The sequence below is a fragment of the Uranotaenia lowii genome, chromosome 1, assembly GCF_029784155.1.
Source record: "Uranotaenia lowii strain MFRU-FL chromosome 1, ASM2978415v1, whole genome shotgun sequence".
In the NCBI taxonomy this organism is placed as follows: Eukaryota; Metazoa; Arthropoda; class Insecta; order Diptera; family Culicidae; genus Uranotaenia; species Uranotaenia lowii.
In genome coordinates, this window is record NC_073691.1 from 214,129,799 (window position 1) to 214,151,904 (window position 22,106).

Consider the following 22,106-nt stretch of genomic DNA (forward strand, 5'->3'; position numbering starts at 1 on the left):
ATTTGAACTAAATTTATTTCAAGAACCAGATAATAATCATATTTTTCCTTGATTCATTTCTCCTTCCTTTTTCACAAACTAGGAACCGTTTCGATGCCGTTCTACACCGTGTACGTGCTGATGGGCTACTGGGACTTGGGGCCGCTACTGTGCGATCTGTGGCTATCGGTGGACTACACCGTCTGCCTAGTATCCCAATACACCGTACTGCTGATCACGATCGATCGGTTCTGTTCGGTGAAGATAGCCGCCAAGTACCGGAGCTGGCGAACCAAAAACAAGGTCATATGGATGGTAACGATCACCTGGATTGTGCCGGCGTTGCTGTTTTTCATATCAATTTTTGGATGGGAGCATTTCGTGGGGTATCGAGACCTGCAGCCCGGTGAGTGTACGGTTCAGTTCTTGAAAGATCCCGTATTTAATACGGCGCTGATCATTGGGTACTACTGGACAACGCTGGTGGTATTGTTCGTTTTGTATGGAGGCATCTACAAGACGGCATATGATATGCAGAAAAAGAGCGAAGCTAAGCAGAGGAAGATGCAGTCGATGGTGGCGTTGGGGAACGCAATGCAGGGAATGGCTGGACGAGTGGGTGGAATAGGTATTTCGAAGACGCAGAGCACCCTGCTGAGTCAAGATAAACCACTGCCAATTCCGGTTAGCGCGGCACCAAACGTTTTACTTCCGCCAACCATGTCTTTGGTGCCGAATGTCATGCAGAAAGATGAAGCATCTTCTAGCAGAAAAAGTTCGGTAGCCAAGGAAAAAGCGGATTCGAGTAAAAGAAATAAGGAGGAGAAGGAAGGCGATAAGAGCGAGCGATCTAGTAGTCCTGCGTTTGATTCGGACGACGAGAGTTCGGCAAATACGAAACAGCAACAGGAAGAAGCTAAAGCGATCAAAAAACGAACATCGATAGCTGGATTACTGGTAGGCGCATCGGCTACCGTACTTTCTAATAGATATAATAACGGAGTGGTAAAACCAACAGCAGTTCCTATGAGTGATTCTAGTGTAACGAAGAAATCCCCTAGCAATCCAATCAAGTTAGATGGTTTGCCAAAGATCAGCGAAATGAGTATTATGGATACGGAGAATGTTGACGGTAAGCCACCTTTGAAGCCTACACCGGCTCAAACGCCAATATCACCAGTAGATATCGAACCGATCGTGGTGGCTCGTGCGGAACGAGCACCGGAGATTTCACACACAATCCTAACACCACCCTACGGATTTCAGGGGAGTCCACTTGCTTCCGAAAGTCCACCGTCCAAATCCGAAAGGCCTCATAGTATAATAAGCCAGGGCGATTCAACCGTAACGTACGATGCTGTAGTCGGAATGGACGGAGCAGATCTTCGATTTATGGACGAAAGTTCGATGATCGTCGCCTCGCCACAGTACGAAAGTCCTCCTTCGGCATTTGCCATAGTTCAACCACGATCACCGGCAGCTTCGGCCGCTCAAAGTGTAGTTAACCCTTCGCTACTACAAAAAGCTCTAATACGGGCAACCGCTCAATCGCAGCAACCTCCGCCAACGGTTCTACTTCGGTCGGTTGACATCGGAAGGCCATTGTCTCCGACTCCGACAACCACCAGCAGCTCCAATACAATCAACAAATTCAGTACAACTGTAACGGTAGCTTCAGAAGCCCCCGATAAACCAGTTACCGTTTTAAACAATAGTTTTTGCACAACCAACAATTCAAACCTAGACCAGGCCTTACATCAGCACTCACAGGTCGAATGCACGCAAAATAATTCACCGACGACAATAGTCACTACTAGTGAACTTTCTGCTCCAAATACGACTGTAGCGGCTCCTACTGTAGTATCAACAGTAGTAACAGCGGAACCTACTACAACAACCAGTAGCAGCACGTTGGCTGTGGCCACTTCAATCGGACCCACAACAGCCTCCAATACCTTAAACAACAATAATAATAATAACGCATCTAGCGGTCCCAACATCACTATCAACCCATGTATGGAACGACAATCCTCGAGCAGGCGAGACTTCATCCGATCGATCGGCAACAGACTGAAGGGCAACAAGAAGTCAGGAGGCCCGATGGGCATTGGCCGGCAGAAGTCCAAGTCGGAGAACCGAGCCCGCAAAGCCTTCCGAACGATATCATTCATCCTGGGGGCGTTCGTTGCCTGCTGGACCCCGTACCACGTGCTGGCCTTGGTCGTGGGCTTCTGCTCCGAGCCACCCTGCGTTAACGAACACCTGTTCATGTTCTCGTACTTCCTCTGCTACGCCAACAGTCCGATGAATCCGTTCTGCTACGCCCTGGCCAATCAGCAGTTCAAGAAAACCTTCACCCGGATACTGCGCGGTGATCTGCACATGACCTAATCAATCTCCAAATATCAATTTTTACTTGCAAAATGGCTAATAGACAATAATAATGTTAAAGAACAAATTATGCTAAGCGTGTATACTTGGAAAGCCACCAGCTGCAGGAAGCATAAGTATATATTTATCAACCAATAAGAAGCATAATCGTAAGAAAAAGTTTAGGCAGAAGCTAGTGACCATAGGAATAAGTGTAAATAGACTTTTTTTTAGAAAATTGGTAGAAAGATGAAAAAATTAAAATGTAGGTACAAGAAGAAAACTGAAAATGTACGCAAATAAATTGTAAATCAAGCATCAGGCGCCTCCATTTTTTATAAAAATGAAACAAATAAGTTTATTTTTAACAAAGTGAAGAAAAAAACTTGGCGTGCGCGTGCTCTATCTTTCTAATTATGCAAAAGAAAAAACACGTACACATACACACACACAAATACAAAGGGCACCCACTTGCTTCGATGAAAGAATCATCATCGCCGTTTCAGAAATTCAAAAACAAAGAAACGCGCTGAACAAAAACAAAAACAAAAATATTCCTAGTCAATATTGAAGAGAATGTAAACAAACGCATCGTTCACTGTTTCGCTGTTGTTTAAGATGAAAGACAATTAAGTGTGATTAGATAATATTTTCCCGGCAGCAAACGGTACTTATTTCTCTGCTGAAAATAAAATTTAAAAAATATCTAGAAGAAGACGTTAGCAATGAGGAGAGGGAAGTTCAAACATGTTGAGTTAAAATGTGAGAAAAACTAACTAACGCTGGTAAAGAAATGTAGTAGCAGCATCGAGGGCGGGTGAATGTGATTGTTTATAAAACACAAGTGGCATTCGCGGCGCTATTTCTTTAGTATGGGTCTTTTGCCTTCACCCTTCCGGAAATCGTGAAAATATGCATCATCACGAGCTTTTATCGGCACCACAGTCAAGTTGCACCAAAGTGTGACCACTACCTAACGGACGACGAAAACGACAACAGAGAGACACAGAGACTTCACATCCCCCCTTCCCATTGAACGATTTGCTCCGTTGTGTTTGTTTCAACGGCGGAAAAACAAGACACGATAAGACGTGAGCCACGAGTGGGAAAAGTTCACTACCCAATGAGCAAACTTGTTAAAATTGCTTTCTTCCGTTTTGGGAAAATATTTTTCTCGCGCTATTCTGAAGAGAAGGGATGGCAATCATTTTCCTTGTCCTTGGCTAGGAATAGCTTAATGAAGAAGAAAAAGAGTACAACTGTGTGTAAATGACATTCTTGTGAGTTTTTCGATGATCACAAGATCACAAGAAACGAAAAAGTACAAAATGTGTTTTGTTTTTTCAGTCCTTTACGACCCTAGGAAAATGTACGACCAAAATTCAGTTCTTACGAAGGAAATTACTGGTTCTAGTCTTTGTTCTAAGGTTTAATGCCATCCGAATGCTATGGAGCGAGGAAAAAAATGCCATTCGGGTTTCGCTTGGCGGCACGCAGTCGTTTAATTACGGGTTTTTTTCCTGCTACCTCCTGCGCTGTAATTGGCATGATGTAAATAACGGACAGCAGCCAAAAAAAACATCGGGGTCTAAAAACGGTGGATATCAAATGACTTTTTACCTTCTCAGTCTTGAAGGTGACTCGTATGAATCTTGATTTTGTTACGATAATTATAAAGCTTTTTTTTCATACTTTTAGAATTTTTTATATAGGTTTCTTGTAAATTCTTATTGAACTCAAATTAACAGAGGAAATTACTATTGTCTATGCACTAGCATTCTGAGCTGCAAATGAGGAGACACTGACTTCTAGAAATGACAAAGTATTTTTTTTCGATTAGTTATGCTCACTCAAGCTATCAGCTGATTACTATGCATGAGTCATAAGTAGCGGGAATAAATTGATGCCAATTTTTTCACGATTTATACTTAAAAGAGACAACTGGGTGGGGTTTTGTTATCCGGAACAGACTTTTCTCGAGATCAATGGTCTCAGCATTTGAACTACTGCAAACAAACATGTTTTTAATGACACGTCAAATATTTGGTATTTTAGACAATATTTCACCTGATCTCCATTGGAATTCTCAGATGTTAAAGTTTGTTTTAAAACATTTGATATTCACCAGTTAAGAATAAAGGAGATTGACATGGAGAAAAAACTAGATAGAGTTTTTGATTATTAATCGGAAATACGAATTCATCTGCATGCCGTTTGGAATGACAAATGCGCTCTAAAGCTTTCAGCGAGCACTGAGTCGTTAGAAGCAGTAATGAATTGATGTCACTTCCTCCATGATTTGCCCTGTAGAGAGATAAACAGCTCTTAGTTGTTGCTTTTTTACCACAACAGTCCCAGAATAGAATTTTTATAAAGAGTGATTTTCAGGTTTTGGACTAGACTAGAACGTTTTTGTTCAAGTTCTGAAAAAATAAATCATCTGCCCCCATCGAATATGTTTCAAATTTTTTTTTCAAATTTTAACTCTTTCTAACTGACATTTTACAACAAACTTTACAGATGATGAACTTTAGCCTAATATGTTTAATTGTGTACGGACTTTGGGCTTGCTTCATGTGTAGATCGTTTAATTCTATTTCGAAAAACTCTATTCCACAGCTTTCATCGTAAAACTAGTGAAAACAAATCCAATACGAGCAAATCAAATAAAGCGGGTATAAAAACCAGTCACAGCTAATTGTTTCTCTTTTTAGCTGTAATGTGGAAGCATATCATCAATTGATTCCCGTTACTTTCGACTCAGGCGTTATAAACGATTGTTTGTTGAAAGCCTGTGAAGACATTTCCTAATCCACACAGGATCTGAGTGTTTCCATAATTTAAATATACCTCAAAATGCGGTAAATGTGAAATCCGTTCATTCCCGCTTGCTATGACTCAGGTAATTCAGAAAAAAGTATATATCTTTCCAATTCCAATATGGTTGTTTTGAAGATGTTTACAGCTTGTTGGGTGTCAAAATCCTCAGGTAAGCTAAAGGAAGCATTTGAAAATAACATTTCTGCTAACAATAAAAAAAATCAAAACATTCCCATTGCCAAAAGGAAATAAATTTATAGTTTTCCTCAAAAAAAAAAAAAGTGTATCCTGAAATCGCACAGAATGTTTTTTTTTATTCTAGAAAATGAGGATAAACTCTCATTCTGAACTATGTCAACAATCAGAATGGTGTTTTTTTAGCAAAAAAGGGGCCTACTTAGCTGCTGTGCCTAATCATAATGCTTCTTTTCACTTTTTTCGACCTAGCTTACCAACCTTAATTTGAATTTTTGAAAGTTTATTTGATATTTGTTCGACTTTCGAATCTTTCTCAAAATATCATACATGATCTAATCAGGAAGATGTTATCGAATCCCATAGAAACAATGCAAAAGACTAACAACGTTATACCGACACGAAAAAAAAACAACAATCCACCAACAGGTGCGACTTGCCACACAAAAAAAAGCTACTCGAAACCATCGTGCAAACTTCTTTTCCGAATTGAGCCCCTCAAAAGGACTTCGCATGAAGTGTTTCGCGTGATTGCTTGCTATTTTGCCGAGCTACGGAGCTCAACCGGTGGATGGTTCTTTCTTTTTTTTCCTTTTTTCGTTTGCTTAGTGGAAGAAGTACCCTGGACTTATCTCAAGTTGTTGCTACTTCCGGATTAGTTTTATTTTTGTCTTTTGTTTGCCCTTTTTTATACGGTTAAAAGGTAAAGAAAATGGAAAGGTGAACATAATCGCATTGCGACATTCCATGCCATCTGGAAGTATTTTTTTTTCTAAGGTGCTTCAAACTTTCGAACGAAGACCACACAGGAGGAAAAAGTTTTCCCATGTAGCTCCCTCATCACCACGGGGAGGGTACGTTTTATTTAGCGTGTAACGAGCTAGTTGTCACATGTTCTTTTTTTTTTTTATTCCTCGTTGTTGTTGCTGATAACTGCCTGTAGAGTTGCGTTTCACGAAAAAATCTATCGACCGCACTTTATTCGAATAGCATGAGCTGTCATCATCATCTTCTCGGTTTTAGTTTTGTTGCTCATCGTTTCGAAAAGAACTCGGATAAAACCCGACGGCCGAAGGTGCGTGTCGATAAAGTTTTTTTCTTGCCTCCACATCACCCCCGCGCCTTACACTGAGTGGTAATTATACGTAATTTTTCTGTTGATCATTCGGTTTAGTTTTATGACATTTTTCGTCAGCGAGAAGGAGGAGAAAAACGCAGGCAGTTGATGCCCTACAAGTGGTTTGCTGCAAAGAACATTTTTGTTATCACTGTTTCGATTCTTCCGCACTGACCTTTAAGAAAGTTGAAATCCTTTAAAAAAGTTTTATATTGAAATACAAATAAAAGATACAACTTGTGAAAGCCACAGGTAGATGTTAATATCAAACGGCTTTGATTTCTATTGAACCTTATCATACAAAAAGATAAACAATACCTAGAACAAGCTTAACCGAAAAGAAAGCTTCAAAATATGAAAGAAATAACTCACAAACGTAGGCTAAAGTATAATCAATAGATGATGTAAAGTGACAATATTCGATAGAAATTTGACAAAATACAAAGTACACATCAATCAACATACAACATGAAACACACCGCCAAGCTTAGGGAATAGTCCGGCGAAACGATTACCTAAGGAAAAAATAATAAAGAGGAAATCAGGTTAGTTATCAATCACCTTTGAAACAAGAGAAAACTTTCCTCCATCGTGGAAAAGTTTGAATTTATGGTAAATTTGCGTTGATTTTTGCTCTGGAGCAACATACAACCGAAAGTTGTCCATTTTACGATAGGTACCAGAGCGCCGCAAATTCTCCAAGAGCTGTAATCAATCACCAAAATGAGAGAACCGTCGTTGATTGGTTAAATTTAACAAAAACAAAAAGATAGTTGCCGAAGTCAGTATTAAACATTTCCCAAAATCAAACTGAAACACAAGTTTACAAATATAAAAAGGAAACCTCAAACACCTATCAAGTGTCAATGAACGGAATGATATCGCAAAATGACAATTAAAACACTGTATTCGAGTTAAGCAAAATACAAACACTTGTATCATCTTTGGAAATAAACGCTTTAAACGAAAACTAAACCAACAAAAAACTACGATGAGCGGGCGTTTGGAAACTCAATCCTCCAAAACATTTGAAACTGAGCAGGCTTTGGAAATCAAACTGCAGATTAGCATCGGCATCATACACCTCCAATCCACCACGCAAAATCATCAAAGTTGGCCTGGCCGCCGATGATGGAAAACCGCGGCACATGAATTGCGCTGCCGAACGTGACAAATTTTTTGTAGGGATTAAAACTGGCAAACGGAAATATTTGTCCAAGGCAAAAACCACAATAATGGAAAGGAGTAAACAAACAAACAATTCGCTAGCGTGTATCAAAAGCTTAGCTACAATGATAATAAAATGTGGATTAAGAGTTACGAGAAATTATCTGATGACCTAACCGGGTGACAGAAGGAGAAAATCGAATCACCTGGAAGTGATCTGACCCTTGGATATCGAGAAAACAGAAACAATATCGCTGAAATAAAGAATATTCAATTTGAACTACCATTGTTGCTTGAAGTTTGAAGTTGCTTTATTTTATTTCTACCCAAGGAATATTTAAATAAGGTAGTGCCGAGAGCCATATTGGATTTTTTTTGTGACGTCACAAAAATGGTTGTATTGAAAATTTATTTGAGAATGGTAGGAATTTCAAAGAAAAACACGTTTTAGTACGAAATCGAATTCCAATTTCATTTTGATTTTGTTGTAAGGCCTTTATTTTACCATGTTATGAACTTTTTTGGTCCTTTGAAGATTGCATTATGTTTTTTTCTTAATTTATTAATGAATGCAATGTCGCCTTGAAGCTAAAATGTGCAAAAATTAAGAAAATATCAACTTCAAAAAGGTTTAGCTGGTAGATATTGAGTGTTCAACTGATTGTCATGATTTTAATCCTACCGGTTTACCATATACAATTCTTATGTAGAACAATTAACATCAATTAATGACTGTTAACTCAGTTTACTTAAATGCTTTTAAAGATTGTGTTTTTGTATAAAAAATTGTGTTTTAATCACTTTATTGTAATGTGGAGTTTTAACTGCACTTACTTGAAGTCTTTCATGGAAGACTTTGAACTAATTTTAAAGTTTTGCAAATTTCAGTGGTGAAAATCCACAATTTTTTCGAACTTGGATCGTCTATTTTATATAAAAATTATTCAAAAATGCAACTTTTTTGTACCCATCTCGAAGAGCAAGAATCCTCGTACAATAGCATGTTTTCAATGTGGAAAATTTCCAGCAGATTCTTCGAATTATCATCGAGAAAGAAAAGTTTCCTAGTATATTACCAGATTTTTCGTGATTGTGACGTATCAGCCTGTACCAATACTAGAGCAGGGCTGCCTTGGCACTACCTTCTTTAAATATTCCTTGATTTCTACCCCAAAAAAAAGAAAAAGAAAATTTTGTCCCCAGCCTCAACAAATTTAGGCATCATAAAACAGAGGCTTTCCGAATTCCAAAACTGGAATTTACGATTGAAATAAACTGACACAAGACCGTCTCATCGAAACCTTTGAAGCTTGTCCACACCAAACAAGGCGATTTCTTTGAAAACTTGACATATTTTGAATCATCAAAAGATTTTTAACAACTTATCTGAGACTTTTGAGCATCTCTGAGACTTCTTAGTGCATTTAAGACTTTCCAATTCGAGATTTTTTCTGCCAGTTTAAAGACTTTTTATGTCTCCTTAATGATTAATCTTCAATGGTTTCTGAGATTTTGTTTAGAAACGTATCTTGATATGATTTTTAAATTACATTAAGATTTTTTTTAACATTTCATTGAAGACTTTTTGAGCGTCCCTTTTATTTTTTTTCTATGTCTCCTCAATGTTTTAGCCATCTCTGAGACATATCTTAAGATTCTTTTTAGATCTTTGCCAGTTTCGCGGAAATTTGATTCGAATCTCCTCAAGAATTAAAAGTCTTTTCACGTCTTCTTTTCACACATTTCTCATGTCTTCATGACTGTAGAAACACGACTTGCTAGTTTAGAGAACAAAGAAGACTGGGCAAAAAGTATGAAACTTAGTTTTCTTATGTACACGTATGGCAATTTGGTTTTCGTATTTACTTGGTTGAGCAATATATGGTTCAAAAGATCTTGACGAGACAAGGAAAAGTCACTATAAGGTCAAGAAAAACTACCTTGGGGGAAAAAGTTACGGATTGTAGAAGTATTATTATTTCGGAAAAAAAAGTAGCAAAACGCTAGCTGAACATTTTTTCTACTCCTTTCTTTGAAATAATACAACTTCTTCAATCCATATCTTTTTTCTCCCACGGTAGGTTTTATTGACCTGATAGTAACTTTTTCTTGTCTTGTCATTTTCATCTTCTTATTGCTCATCCTGGTACATCTGAAAACAAAATTGCCCATTATCCTTTATAATGATTTTTATTCTGACAGAGTAAAATACCGTCTACTGGTCCCTTCTTCTATTTTTCACTGGGTCATTTATTTCGTTGTTTGTCATTTAGTCCTCGATGATTCAACACCTCTTGTCGGGCTTGCTTCTCAACCAATCCATTTTGAAAAGCAGCATATGTAATAGGGTGTTGAATGATCGCGCCATAAGTATAACAAAATTTCTTGAATTCCTCAGATGCAAACGGCTGATCATTGTCGCATACAATAATGTTGGAAAATTCTCGCATTTATGGAGTGGCATCTCAACCTGATCATCGGATGTTTCCGAACCTACGAAGGACTTCAAGGCTAAAATAAGACCTTCAGCAATGTGGATCTTGAGAATGAGTCGCGTGCGTGGTATTAGAGTGCCCTTTTGTAGTTGCAGTACTCGGGCAGTGGAAAGGAGAGAATTCACTATTTGAGGGTTGAACTTGGAATACTTTATCTCGAACGTATTGGTTTAATTATAGGGAAACTATTCGCATAGTTACATTTACTTCTTGTTTATCAATCGATTATTGTGAGGAGACAAATCTCCTGAAGATGGGGCTTCTCATCTTTAACGCACGCACTGGACCTCATTCGTTGCATTGATTGTCCGACGCTCTCGCTTCTGTTGCAGCTAAGGGACCTTACAACTGGCTTCCGGCTCGACGATCTATAAGTGGGTCCAGCCCGTCCATCTTTCATGATTTCTGGCTCGACGACCTCCAACTGGCCTCCAAGGTACGACGACCTTCCAATTGGCTCATGATCCGACGACCTCCCATGATCCCCGATATAACGACCTCCATCTAGCTCCGATCCGACGATTTTCCAGCTGACTTTTGGTCTCGACTTCCTTGCTGCGGCTCGAAACTTTCTCCTGCGCCTCGACGCCTTTCCTGAGGTCTGCGCCTCCTAGTGGTTCCATGGCACTAGCTTGACGACCTTCCTACCACCAGTGGCTCCTGGTTCGACGACCACCATCTGGTCCCTGACTTGACGACGTTCCATGATTATCAACCTTTCATGGCTTCTGGTCGACGACTTACCAGTGGCGACGATCGCATTCATGGCCCCAGCCGAACTACTTTCCATGGCACTGATCCGATGACCTCTCAGTGGCTCCGGTCCGACGACCTTGTTTGATTTCGGATCGACGCTCTTCTTTAATCCCGACGCCTTACCAATGGCACGACGAAATTACTCTGGCTCCCGGCTGACCGACCTTCCAATTATTTCCGGTCCGTTTCTAATGGATCCAACGACCTGTCTGATAACCTTCCGTATTTCCTGGCTTGTCGACCTCTACCTGGCTTCCCGGTCCGACGACCTTCCAGATGGCTTATGGTCTTACAACCTTTCACAGTAATACACAGGAATAACTCTTAGCGTCTGCCCACAAGCGGCTTGATGGCGTTCCTCACGTCTAGAAACCCTTGCCTGCGGCTCAAAACTCTACGCCTCGACGCCTTCTAGTGGCAGCTCGACGACCTCCATTGTCTTTCTGGTCCGACGCCCTTCCATGGCACCGTCTTGACGACTTTCCCTGGTTCCAGGCTCGTAAGTTCTCCAGAGCCTCCCGGTCTTACTACCACCACCTGGCTCCTAACTTGATGATCTTGCATGGCTTTCGGCAAGACGACCCACAAGCGATTCCGGTCCGCTTCCGATGGTTCCGGACCAATGACCTTCCGAAACACCTGTCCGACGACCTCTCTCCCGTGTCCCCTGGCTTGTCAACCTCCAGTTGGCTTCCCGGTTCGACGACCAGGTCATACAACCTTACTGGCTCGACAACGTAACTTTGGATTCCCGGCACTGGCTCGTCCTTCCATTGGCTTCTTGGCGGCCCAAACCTGCAATGCCGATTCCCTCCCTTCTTTATTCCACTAGTGCTGGGCCCATAAACTTTTGGGCATCTACTAGTCGGGCAGTGGAAAGGACAGACTTTACTTCTTGAGGGTAGAAACTGGAATACTTTATTTATAAAAATGTACTACCTCATAAACTAAAACAGTTCCATGATTACATCTATCAGTTGTTTATCAATAATATAAATGATGTTATATGTTCCATCGATTGCTTCGATGAGACAAAGCAGTCAACGGCAAGGTCTTTTGATACACTAGGTTCTCCGACTTTCACAGTAAGTAGGCGAAGAGTAAGCGGGGCTCTCAATGAGTTTGTTTATTTTTTGCTCAGCTTTTCGGTGGTTTGTTGGTAAACAAACTTCATGAGTTCCACATAGTTGCATAGCCTACATAGCCAAAATGGCTGAATCGGGAATTCGATATTTGGTAACACCTCCTGAATAAATACACACCTTGGTCAACGGTAGGTTCGCTCGGATGATGATTGCCTTGCAAAGGAGTTCGAGAGTCAAGAAAATTGCGGGCAGTATCTGATTCAGTGAAAGAATAGAAAACAACTGTTTCAGTAAATCGAACCACACCAGGTCTAGTGGAGATGGCCTTGACTCATCAAAATGATAAGTCAGGTGAAGTATGCTGATATAAAATAATGTTGAAGAATAGAAAAAAGGTGGAATGTTGTATTTTAGTAGTCGGGTATTTCTAAACTGTTTATCTCTATTTAGATCATTATTAGTCTATTTAAACACGGATCCTGAAGGTTGTAGAGCACTAGACAAAGGCACACAACTGGTAAGAAGGTATTGGATTTAGATAGTGATGAGTTCGAATCCCATCCTCGTCGCAAGTTTGTAGGAACAAGACTTCTAGAACAAATTTATATTGTTTATATTTTGATATAGTAAAGCAAAGACTACTAAGATACTACGATGACTCAAAGATTTTTGTCAAGTTCCATTAGTAATCTATTTTTAATCAGTTTGACATTTTTTTTAAATAAATTTTCGAAGTTTTGAGGCTTATTACATTTTGTAAAGACTATTTTTAGACTTTTTATGCCTAGATGAGTCATACCTTAGTCCTCTATAGTTTTTTCATCCCTTCTCTGAAATTTTTGTCTTCTTGTAACATTTGAAAATCTCTTCTTAAACTCCTTAAACACAAAGGCTTTCCTTTGAGATATTTCATCATTTTCGTCTCTTTTAAGCCTTTTAAGATACCCTTTAAACTTTGTATGCCTCGCCCAGATTCATTTCGAATATTCTAGAAGTGTTTCATGTCTTCTTTGGAAGCATTTTACACCTATTATTAGATTTTTAAGCCTTATTTCAAATTTTCTTAAACATTTTTTCTACATCTCGTTGAATTAGGTAGTGCGGCATCTTGAGAATGTCTATGAAATGAGACAAATTAAAGAGCATAAGATAATAGCTCTCACCATAACCTGCAGCAATCGCTAGCTCAACTGATTCTTCCAGTAAGTAGTAATCTGGACAGTAGACAGTGTGCTTTTGCTGTAGTCTCAGGTGAGACCTCGATGCAGTCTTAAACCGAGTTGTTGATGTGATATATAATTAATCCTTTATTTGTGTATAGCTGTATCTTCATTGAAACATTCGCTTCCTGGGAAATCATCATTTAGCACTTTTCCATTCGATGTTTGAAATTGAAAATTAGGCCTGTTTTCCATCAGTGATGTCAACCTTCCAGATTTTGTCTGGATCTTCCAGACTTTTTGGACTTTCGTCAGAAATTTTTTTAGGTTTCCAAAATTTTGACTTTTCTTCCAGACATTTCCAGATTTTTGAGCTTGGACAGGAAGTTTTATACAAAACAGTAGAAATTCAGAATTTTCGTGGTAAAATAATAGAAAATAGTTCGAACAAGTAATTGAAAAGTGAGGAGTTCAACAAAGATGGATGTAAAGCAGAGAATTGAGCATAGAACGTTGTACTTTCTCTACTTCCACAATGGTGTCAGGCATTGATTATGTACATAATGTTTGATTAGATAATCAATTGAAAGCGACCCAAACAAAAAGGCCATAACCTATAAAGTTCGCAATTTAGACTTTTTCAGACATTTTTTTCAAAATCTTCCCAACTTTTCTGAAAAACTGTAAGCATCTCTGTTTTCCATCCGCGTATTGACTCGCCGCGTCAATGATGTAAATTGATCTCCAAATATATTTGTTAGAAACTTCCTTTATCTTCGGCCTTTTTGATCAGGCTTGATTCATTTTTTGCCAAACCGTTTGATTTTTATCGATTGCCAAATGCTTATCTTTAAATTCCAAAATTCAAATAGAAGCTTTTCTCTCATAGCTACAACCATGGAACCGTAGATGAATAAATTGACCAACTTTTTTCTTTTAAGCTTTTTCAAATGCTTTTGAGAGTTTGGCCGTAGCGCATGCCCAGTATCTGTTCCCTGGACACACACCTAGTATGATTTTTGATTTCCTATCGCGGTGGGTCTGTGATACAATTTTGCTGGTATTAAAATATAATTTTACAGAATGTTTTTCAAATACGTTGAATATCACTTGTTTATTGAAATCCGTAAATGAAATGAGTCAATAATAAAATATCAAATAATTACCTGAGAAGCGGGTTTCTCCTCAAAGGAAGGGAAACACATTTTTCTGGAACCACTCTTTGGTAAACTGCAAATGATTTCCGGGATATTCCAGAAACACGAGCTGATTTCTCGATTGCATCTCCTGCAGTCCAAGGCGATTCTGTTTTTTACAAGTTAGAAGTATTTAATAACTATTGGTGGATTTAAGTGTGTTTCAAACCTTTATGAATAAATCTGAATCTTGCAGCGTCTGAACCTCCTTGTCCTGCCCGGGGGCATAATATCCGAACCATTGCGATTCGATCGGTTGAACGATTTTGTCTTTAGTAAATTTCACCATTATAAATTTGTTCAGCTGCTGTAGGTTGGAAATGTAAGTTTCGTTGATCGTTTTTTCATTGTTAATGTCGGCCAGGAACGTACTCGATTCCCGATAGGCGCCTTCGTTTAGCGGATCATGCCAGTAGGTAGCCTGTACCAGATAATCCTGAACCCAGCCGGTATAAGCTGCCAAATTAAGCAACTGCCGGAAGTACTCGCAAGTTTTGCTGCTCAACGATGGACAATCTGGTAGCCCAAACACGCCCTGATGCTGTCCACCCAGCGTGATCAGATTATTCATCCGCGGCGTTGGACATCGCTGGGCAACAGCTCGCCTGAAACGGGAGAATAGAATTAGAGATTCTACTGATTATGGGATAGGAAAGCTATTTGCATACAAAAACTGTCCACCCTGTGAGAATCCGATGGCATTGTATCCGTCACTTAGTTTGGGATCATTCGCGAGCTGCTGACAGACGTCTTCTACCTGTTAAGGGAAATGATTTTAAATTCTGAGCACGATTTGATTCGATTTCTTAAATGACACCGATGCACATTTATTTAGATTGAAGGAAATGGACGAAATCAATACGCAATCGCAAACGATGAAGAAACTCATAACTTCGGAACATTTATACCTGCTTGTTGGGGTGAATTAAGTAACCACTTTTGTAATCGGTCACTATCGAGTTTCCGATTTCCAATGACTTAACGTAGACCTCGAGGTTCGATTCCAAATATTTCTTGAATCCACCTAAGCTGAAAGGAAAGCAGCAGGTGTCACCTATTTTAATCAACAACGTTAGGGAAAATTTAAATTGATAATTCGACAACGGAGAAAAGTATACATGACTCACCCATTCCGTGCCACATTACGATCGGCAGACCACCGGTTGAATTCGTTGCCCCCACCGATGAACACGCCAAAGTGGCAATCAGCAGCAAAGCTAGAGCACCGGAGGGTTGCATTTCACTGTTTGATTTATCAGAATTATACACTATCTTAAAGAAAAATGCTTCCTTCCTAGGTTATTTGCGGACTTCACTCAATCATTCTCGGATGCACAAACTGCACTGCACTGCACTGAGTTGCCGAATCAAAACAAAGCCGATGTATCGTTATTTGTAATCTATCGGATATCAACAAACTCAAGCTGGAGCATGACTTGCTCGTTCTAACGCTCTGCTGGAATGGCAACCGAATTACAATACTTTCCAAAAGTACATCTTGAATAACCAAACTTTGCGTTCGATATTAAGTTAATAAAAATTCATAGAGAGGGCAGCACCTGAACATCTGCTGGAAAAAAGCTCTTTTCATCAGGGATAAGCTCAGTAAAACTAAAAAAATGAACTGTATACAAACTTTTTTTTTTCATTTTGAATTTTTTTTTTAATTTTTTGACATTTTTTGATTTATTTTTTTTATTTCTGTCATTTCTGTCATTTTATTTTATTTGTAATTTCTGCCATTTTTGTTATATATGTCATTTTTGTCATTTTTTTTCAATTTTTATCATTTTTGTCAATTTCGTTATTTTTATAATTTTTGTCACTTTTGTTATTTTTGTCATTCTTGTCATGTATTTTTCATTTTTTTCATTTTATCATTTTTGTCATTTTTGAATTTCTTATAATTTTTGGAATATTAAGCAGTTTTTGTCATTTTTGTCATTTTTGTCATTTTTGTCATTTTTGTCATTTTTGTCATTTTTGTCATTTTTGTCATTTTGGTCATTTTTGTCATTTTTGTCATTTTTGTCATTTTTGTCATTTTTGTCATTTTTGTCATTTTTGTCATTTTTGTCATTTTTGTCATTTTTGTCATTTTTGTCATTTTTGTCATTTTTGTCATTTTTGTCATTTTTGTCATTTTCGTCATTTTTGTCATTTTTGTCATTTTTGTCATTTTTGTCATTTTTGTCATTTTTGTCATTTTTGTCATTTTTGTCATTTTTGTCATTTTTGTCATTTTTGTCATTTTTGTCATTTTTGTCATTTTTGTCATTTTTGTCATTTTTGTCATTTCTGTAATTTTTGTCATTTTTGTCTTTTTTGACATTTTGGTCATTTTGGTCATTTTTGTCATTTTTGTCAATTTTGTCATTTTTGTCATTTTTGTCATATTTGTCATTTTTGACATTTTTGTCATTTTTGTCATTTTTGTCATTTTTGTCATTTTTGTCATTTTTGTCATTTTTGTCATTTTTGTCATTTTTGTCATTTTTGTCATTTTTGTCATTTTTGTCATTTTTGTCATTTTTGTCATTTTTGTCATTTTTGTCATTTTTGTCATTTTTGTCATTTTTGTCATTTTTGTCATTTTTGTCATTTTTGTAATTTTTTTCATTTTTGTCATTTTTGTCATTTTTGTCATTTTTGTCATTTTTGTCATTTTTGTCATTTTTGTCATTTTTGTCATTTTTGTCATTTTTGTCATTTTTGTCATTTTTGTCATTTTTGTCATTTTTGTCATTTTTGTCATTTTTGTCATTTTTGTCATTTTTGTCATTTTTGTCATTTTTGTCATTTTTGTCATTTTTGTCATTTTTGTCATTTTTGTCATTTTTGTCATTTTTGTCATTTCTGTCATTTTTGACATTTCTGTCATTTTTGACATTTCTGTCATTTTTGACATTTTTGACAGTTTTGCCATTTTTGTCATTTTATTATGAATAATGAATGAAAAATCACTCTCTGTTTCATTGTCAGATCTTTATCCTCAATTGGCATTATGGAATTTAATTTTTTTTCATTCTTGACATCAGCAAATTTTATTTTCGAATTCATTGATACGATTTCATGCAAGATGATGATTTGCTGCCTCAGTGAACATAGAAAAAAAAACTGATTCCATCACCTAAACAAATGGGGGTGCATTGAACTGAAACATAAATAAAATTGAATTGCTTTGCATGCGATGTGGCTTTGATATTTCCCGTATGCGCCTAAACGTATGCAAAACATTTGCGTCTTACGAAGAGGAATCACTTCCCGAAGAAGGAATCACCCACAATATCCTTGCTCTGTAGAACAAACTCTTTATCCTTGACCAGTTCTATGATAGCTTTACAGCCCCGTTTGTATGTATAAAAAATAACCCCTTCACTTGTTTCAAACATCGTCCAATTTATTGGTTGTATATTTGTCTCATATGATTTTAGTACTTTGGCATTTTTCAGCATTGGGGAATTTTTCAGCCGATGTTTATTTTAAAAATTGCTTATAAAAAATTTTGAGACATGGCCGTGGGTCAGTTATACGATCACAATCTATAGGTAGGTGGTCTGGTTCTGGACATCGATGCAGTTTTCCCCATTCATCGGAAGTGACTAGAGCAGCAGCAACAACAAAATCTCATTGCTCGGATAGATGTCTATTGGCCAAACCAACACTCACTCGGACTGGGAAAGGGTACTTTAATTTCGTAATTAACTTGTGTAAATTAATCAACCAACAAGGCTCAGTTTCCGGGTTTTTCTCCTTTGCTCTCCTCTTTACGTTGCTGTGGCCTTCTCCACGTCCGCTCGATGTGCCTACCTCAATGCGAAAATGTCAGACGGCTCATCTCCGTGCTACGGCTCCGGTCTTCTCCGATGATGGTCAAATGAAATGAAATGATGGAATTACATAATAGAGTTAGTTTTGATTTCGGTATTTGTGCTCCTCGAGAGGGTGAGAAATGGGGACGGAAAAAGCCAACTGGGAAGGGATGAGTTTGTTATTGAATCTTGGCTGGCTTTATTTAGACTTTGGGAACTACCATGTTTGAAAATTGGAGAGATTTATGGTTAGACATGTACACTAGACTGGTCAGAATCGGGCCAAAAAAGTATAAAACGGGTTTAAATTCCTTTTGGACCCAACAACAACGTGCATATTTTGCTGGCTCTAGGATTTGAAAGCAAAAAATTCAAAGTTTGTATGAAAATTAGTATGGACAATGGGACTTATTTGTTAAAAAAAATCATACAGCCTCACTGTTGCACTAAACTCAAATTCATGTTGCATCGTATTGTTGAAGATTATAAGAACAACTTTGCACAAGACTGTGAACCTCTATAACGATTTCAAAATTGAATAATTTTATTTGATTATGTTAAATCTTTTCAAATGGCACCCCTGCACTGCTTGTAGGGGGGGAGCCATAATACGCTGGAAACCAGCTGGCGTGTTTTTCATATGCAGAAGTGTTTAAACCTCGCTTACGAGAAAACACGCCAGCTAGTTTCCAGCGTATAATGGCTCCAACCCAACATACAGTGCAGGGATGCCATTTGAAAAGATTTAAAAAAAAAAATCAAAATAAATTATACAATTTCGGAATCGTCCTAACTTTTGATTGGCGCATCTTTGAGGATCACGGTCTTGGGCAAAGTTGTTCTGTGAATCTTCAACGATACGTTATTTTTTTTTTATTTACATAGTATTCCGTCTCACGACATAACTTGACGAACATAATTCCTAAAATTCACTCGGTTCATAGCAACCGTTCTCCAATTTCTCGGGCACCCCACGTTCGCCAGATCACGCTCCACTTGGTCTAACCACCTCGCTCGTTGCGCCCCCGCTCGTCTTGTTCCTACCGGATTCGTAGCGAACACCTGTTTTGCAGGACAGTCGTCCGGCATTCTCGCAACATGTCCCGCCCAGCGTATCCGGCCAGCCTTAACCACCTTCTGGATACTGGGTTCGCCGTAGAGTCGCGCGAGCTCGTGGTTCATCCTTCGCCTCCACACTCCGTTCTCCTGTACGCCGCCAAAGATGGTTCTTAACACTCGTCGCTCGAATACTCCGAGTGTACGCAGGTCCTCCTCGAGCAATATCCATGTCTCGTGCCCGTAGAGAACAACCGGTCTAATAAGCGTCATATACAGGTTACACTTCGTACGAGGGCAAAGTCTTCTCGACCGCAGTTGCTTGTGGAGTCCATAGTAGGCACGACTTCCGCTGATAATTCGCCTCCGGATCTCACGGCTGGTGTCATTGTCTGCGGTCACCAGTGAGCCGAGATAGACAAAGTCTTCGACTATCTCCAGCTCGTCGCCGTCGATCATGACCTTGTTATTACTGGACAAGCGGGTTCGGTCGGTCTCGGATCCGCAGGCCAGCATGTACTTCGTCTTGGACGTATTAATCATCAACCCAATCCTTCCTGCTTCGCGTTTCAGTTTGCGGTAGATCTCCTCCACCGCCGCAGATGATCTGCCGACTATATCAATGTCATCGGCAAAGCAGATAAGTTGACTGGATCTGTTGAAAATCGTGCCCCGCATTTCGCCCACCGCTCGTCGAATAACACCTTCTAGCGCCACGTTGAACATCATGCAGGATAGACCATCACCTTGTCGAAGCCCCCTGCGCGATTCGAATGAACTCGACAATTCACCCGAAATCCGCACACAGCACTGCGTTCCATCCATCGTCGCCTTGATCAGTCTGATTAGCTTCCCGGAAAAGCCGTTCTCGTCCATGATTTTCCATAGCTCGTTACGGTCGATCGTGTCGTATGCGGCTTTGAAGTCGATGAATAGATGATGCGTAGGGACTTGGTGTTCACGGCATTTTTGGAGGATTTGCCGTAATGTGAATATCTGGTCCGTCGTAGACCGTCCCTCCATGAAGCCGGCCTGATGACTTCCCACGAATCTGTTTGCTTGTGGCGTGAGGCGGCGGAGTAGGATTCGGGACAACACTTTGTAGGCGGCATTGAGGACAGTGATCGCTCGGTAGTTCTCACAGTCCAATTTGTCGCCCTTCTTGTAGATGGGGCATATTACCCCCTCCTTCCACTCCTCCGGTAGCTGTTCTATGTCCCAGATCCGGACTATCAACCGGTGTAGGCAATCGGCCAACCTGTCCGGGCCCATTTTGATGAGTTCAGCTGCGATGCCATCCTTCCCAGCCGACTTGTTTCTATTCAGCTGGCGAATGGCTTCCTTAACTTCACTCATCGTTGGGAGTGGCTCCTCTTCGTCGTTGGCTACGCCGGCGATGTACCTTCCCCCACCGTCTTGATCTCCTGCATGTGCGCCGTTCAGGTGTTCATCGAAGTACTGCTTCCACCTTTTGATCACCTCACGATTGTCCGTCAGGATACCCCCGTCCTTATCCCGGCACATTTCGGCTTGCGGCACGAAGCCTTTGCGGGATGCGTTGAGTTTCTGATAGAACTTTCGTGTTTCTTGGGAACGATGCAGCTGCTCCAGCTCCTCGAGCTCCTCCTCCTCCAGGCGGCGCTTTTTCTCCTGGAAAAGTCGGACTCGCTGCCTCTTCCGCTGTCGGTGATTTTCCACATTTCGACGGGTGCCTCTTTGCACTACTGCCGCCCGCGCGGCATTCTCTTCGTCCATCACCCTCCTACACTCCTCGTCGAACCAGTCGTTCCGTCGAGATCGCTCCACATAACCGATGACGTTCTCCGCAGCACTGTTGATGGCTGTTTTGATGGTATCCCAACAGTCCTCGAGAGGGGCTTCGTCAAGCTCGCCCTCTGCCGGCAGCGCTGCTTCGACCGATTGCGCGTAGTCTGCCGCGACCTCAGGTTGCTTCAGTCGCGCGATATTTAACCGAGGCGGGCGCCGGTTTCGCGTGTTGTTCACTACGGAGAGTTTTGGGCGCATCTTCACCATCACCAGATAATGGTCCGACTCGATGTTGGCGCCCCGACAGGATCTGACGTCGATGATGTCCGAAAAGTGCCGGCTGTCGATCAAAACGTGGTCGATCTGTGATTGAGTTTGGTACGGTGATCTCCAGGTGTACTTGTGTGGGAGGCGGTGCTGAAAAAAGGTACTACGTACGGCCATTCGTTTGGAGGCGGCGAAATCAATGAGTCTGAGGCCGTTTTCGTTGGTCAGCTGGTGCGCGCTGAACCTTCCAATTGTCGGTTTAAATTCCTCCTCCTGGCCGACCTGAGCATTGAAATCCCCGATGACGATCTTGATATCATGTTTTGGGCAACGGTCGTATTCACGCTCCAGCTGCGCGTAGAATTCGTCTTTGTCGTCACCGGTACTTCCGAGGTGAGGGCTGTGCACGTTGATGATGCTGATGTTGAAGAACCGGCCCTTGATTCTCAACCGGCACATTCGTGAGTTGATCGGCCACCACCCGATCACGCACTTTTGCATCTTTCCCATCACTATAAAAGCTGTTCCAAGCTCGTGTGTGTTGCCGCAGCTCTGGTAGATGGCACGACCATCTGGATACGTTTGTACCGTGGAGCCCTTCCAGCATACCTCCTGCAGCGCTACGATGTCGAATTTGCGGCTCTTCAATTCGTTGGAGAGCACGTGGGTACTGCCCACAAAATTTAGAGATCGGCAGTTCCATGTTCCAAGTTTCCAATCGCTAGTCCCTTTTCGTCGCGTGGGTCTTTGCCGATTTCCATCCGAAATTTGTTGTTCGTTATTCGTTGCTTATGTTTTTTAGTAGTCACAGGCTCGCAAGGCCCGCAGCTAACCCCACTATCTCGCAGGAGGACCGTCGTGATG

The 22,106-nt window shown here is 40.2% G+C and overlaps 2 protein-coding genes across 3 annotated transcripts in view; one reads left to right on the top strand and one right to left on the bottom strand.

The window, feature by feature from the left end:
* The window catches only part of LOC129747245 (dopamine receptor 2), a 361,371-nt gene extending 353,915 nt beyond the window's left edge, over nt 1-7,456 (top strand). Inside the window, exon 4 of the mRNA XM_055741356.1 lies at nt 83-7,456. Coding sequence (XP_055597331.1) covers nt 83-2,370 — 2,288 coding nt within the window. The 3' untranslated portion in view covers nt 2,371-7,456. The remainder of the gene's footprint in view (nt 1-82) is intronic.
* A 6,762-nt stretch (nt 7,457-14,218) lies between these two features.
* Nucleotides 14,219-15,706, bottom strand: LOC129739868 (palmitoyl-protein thioesterase 1). Of its 2 annotated transcripts, none has more exons than XM_055731413.1 (5): nt 15,468-15,706; nt 15,249-15,364; nt 15,009-15,097; nt 14,510-14,945; nt 14,219-14,449 (listed from the first exon to the last, which is right to left on the bottom strand). In XM_055731413.1, the coding sequence occupies exons 1-5, from the start codon at nt 15,577-15,579 to the stop codon at nt 14,330-14,332; spliced, it is 873 nt and encodes a 290-aa protein (XP_055587388.1). In that variant the 5' UTR covers nt 15,580-15,706; the 3' UTR covers nt 14,219-14,329. The 2 variants fall into 2 exon arrangements, with proteins under 2 accessions (XP_055587388.1, XP_055587387.1); XM_055731412.1 differs by having other exon boundaries at nt 15,249-15,394; nt 15,468-15,704.
* Between the last annotated feature and the right edge of the window lie 6,400 nt (nt 15,707-22,106).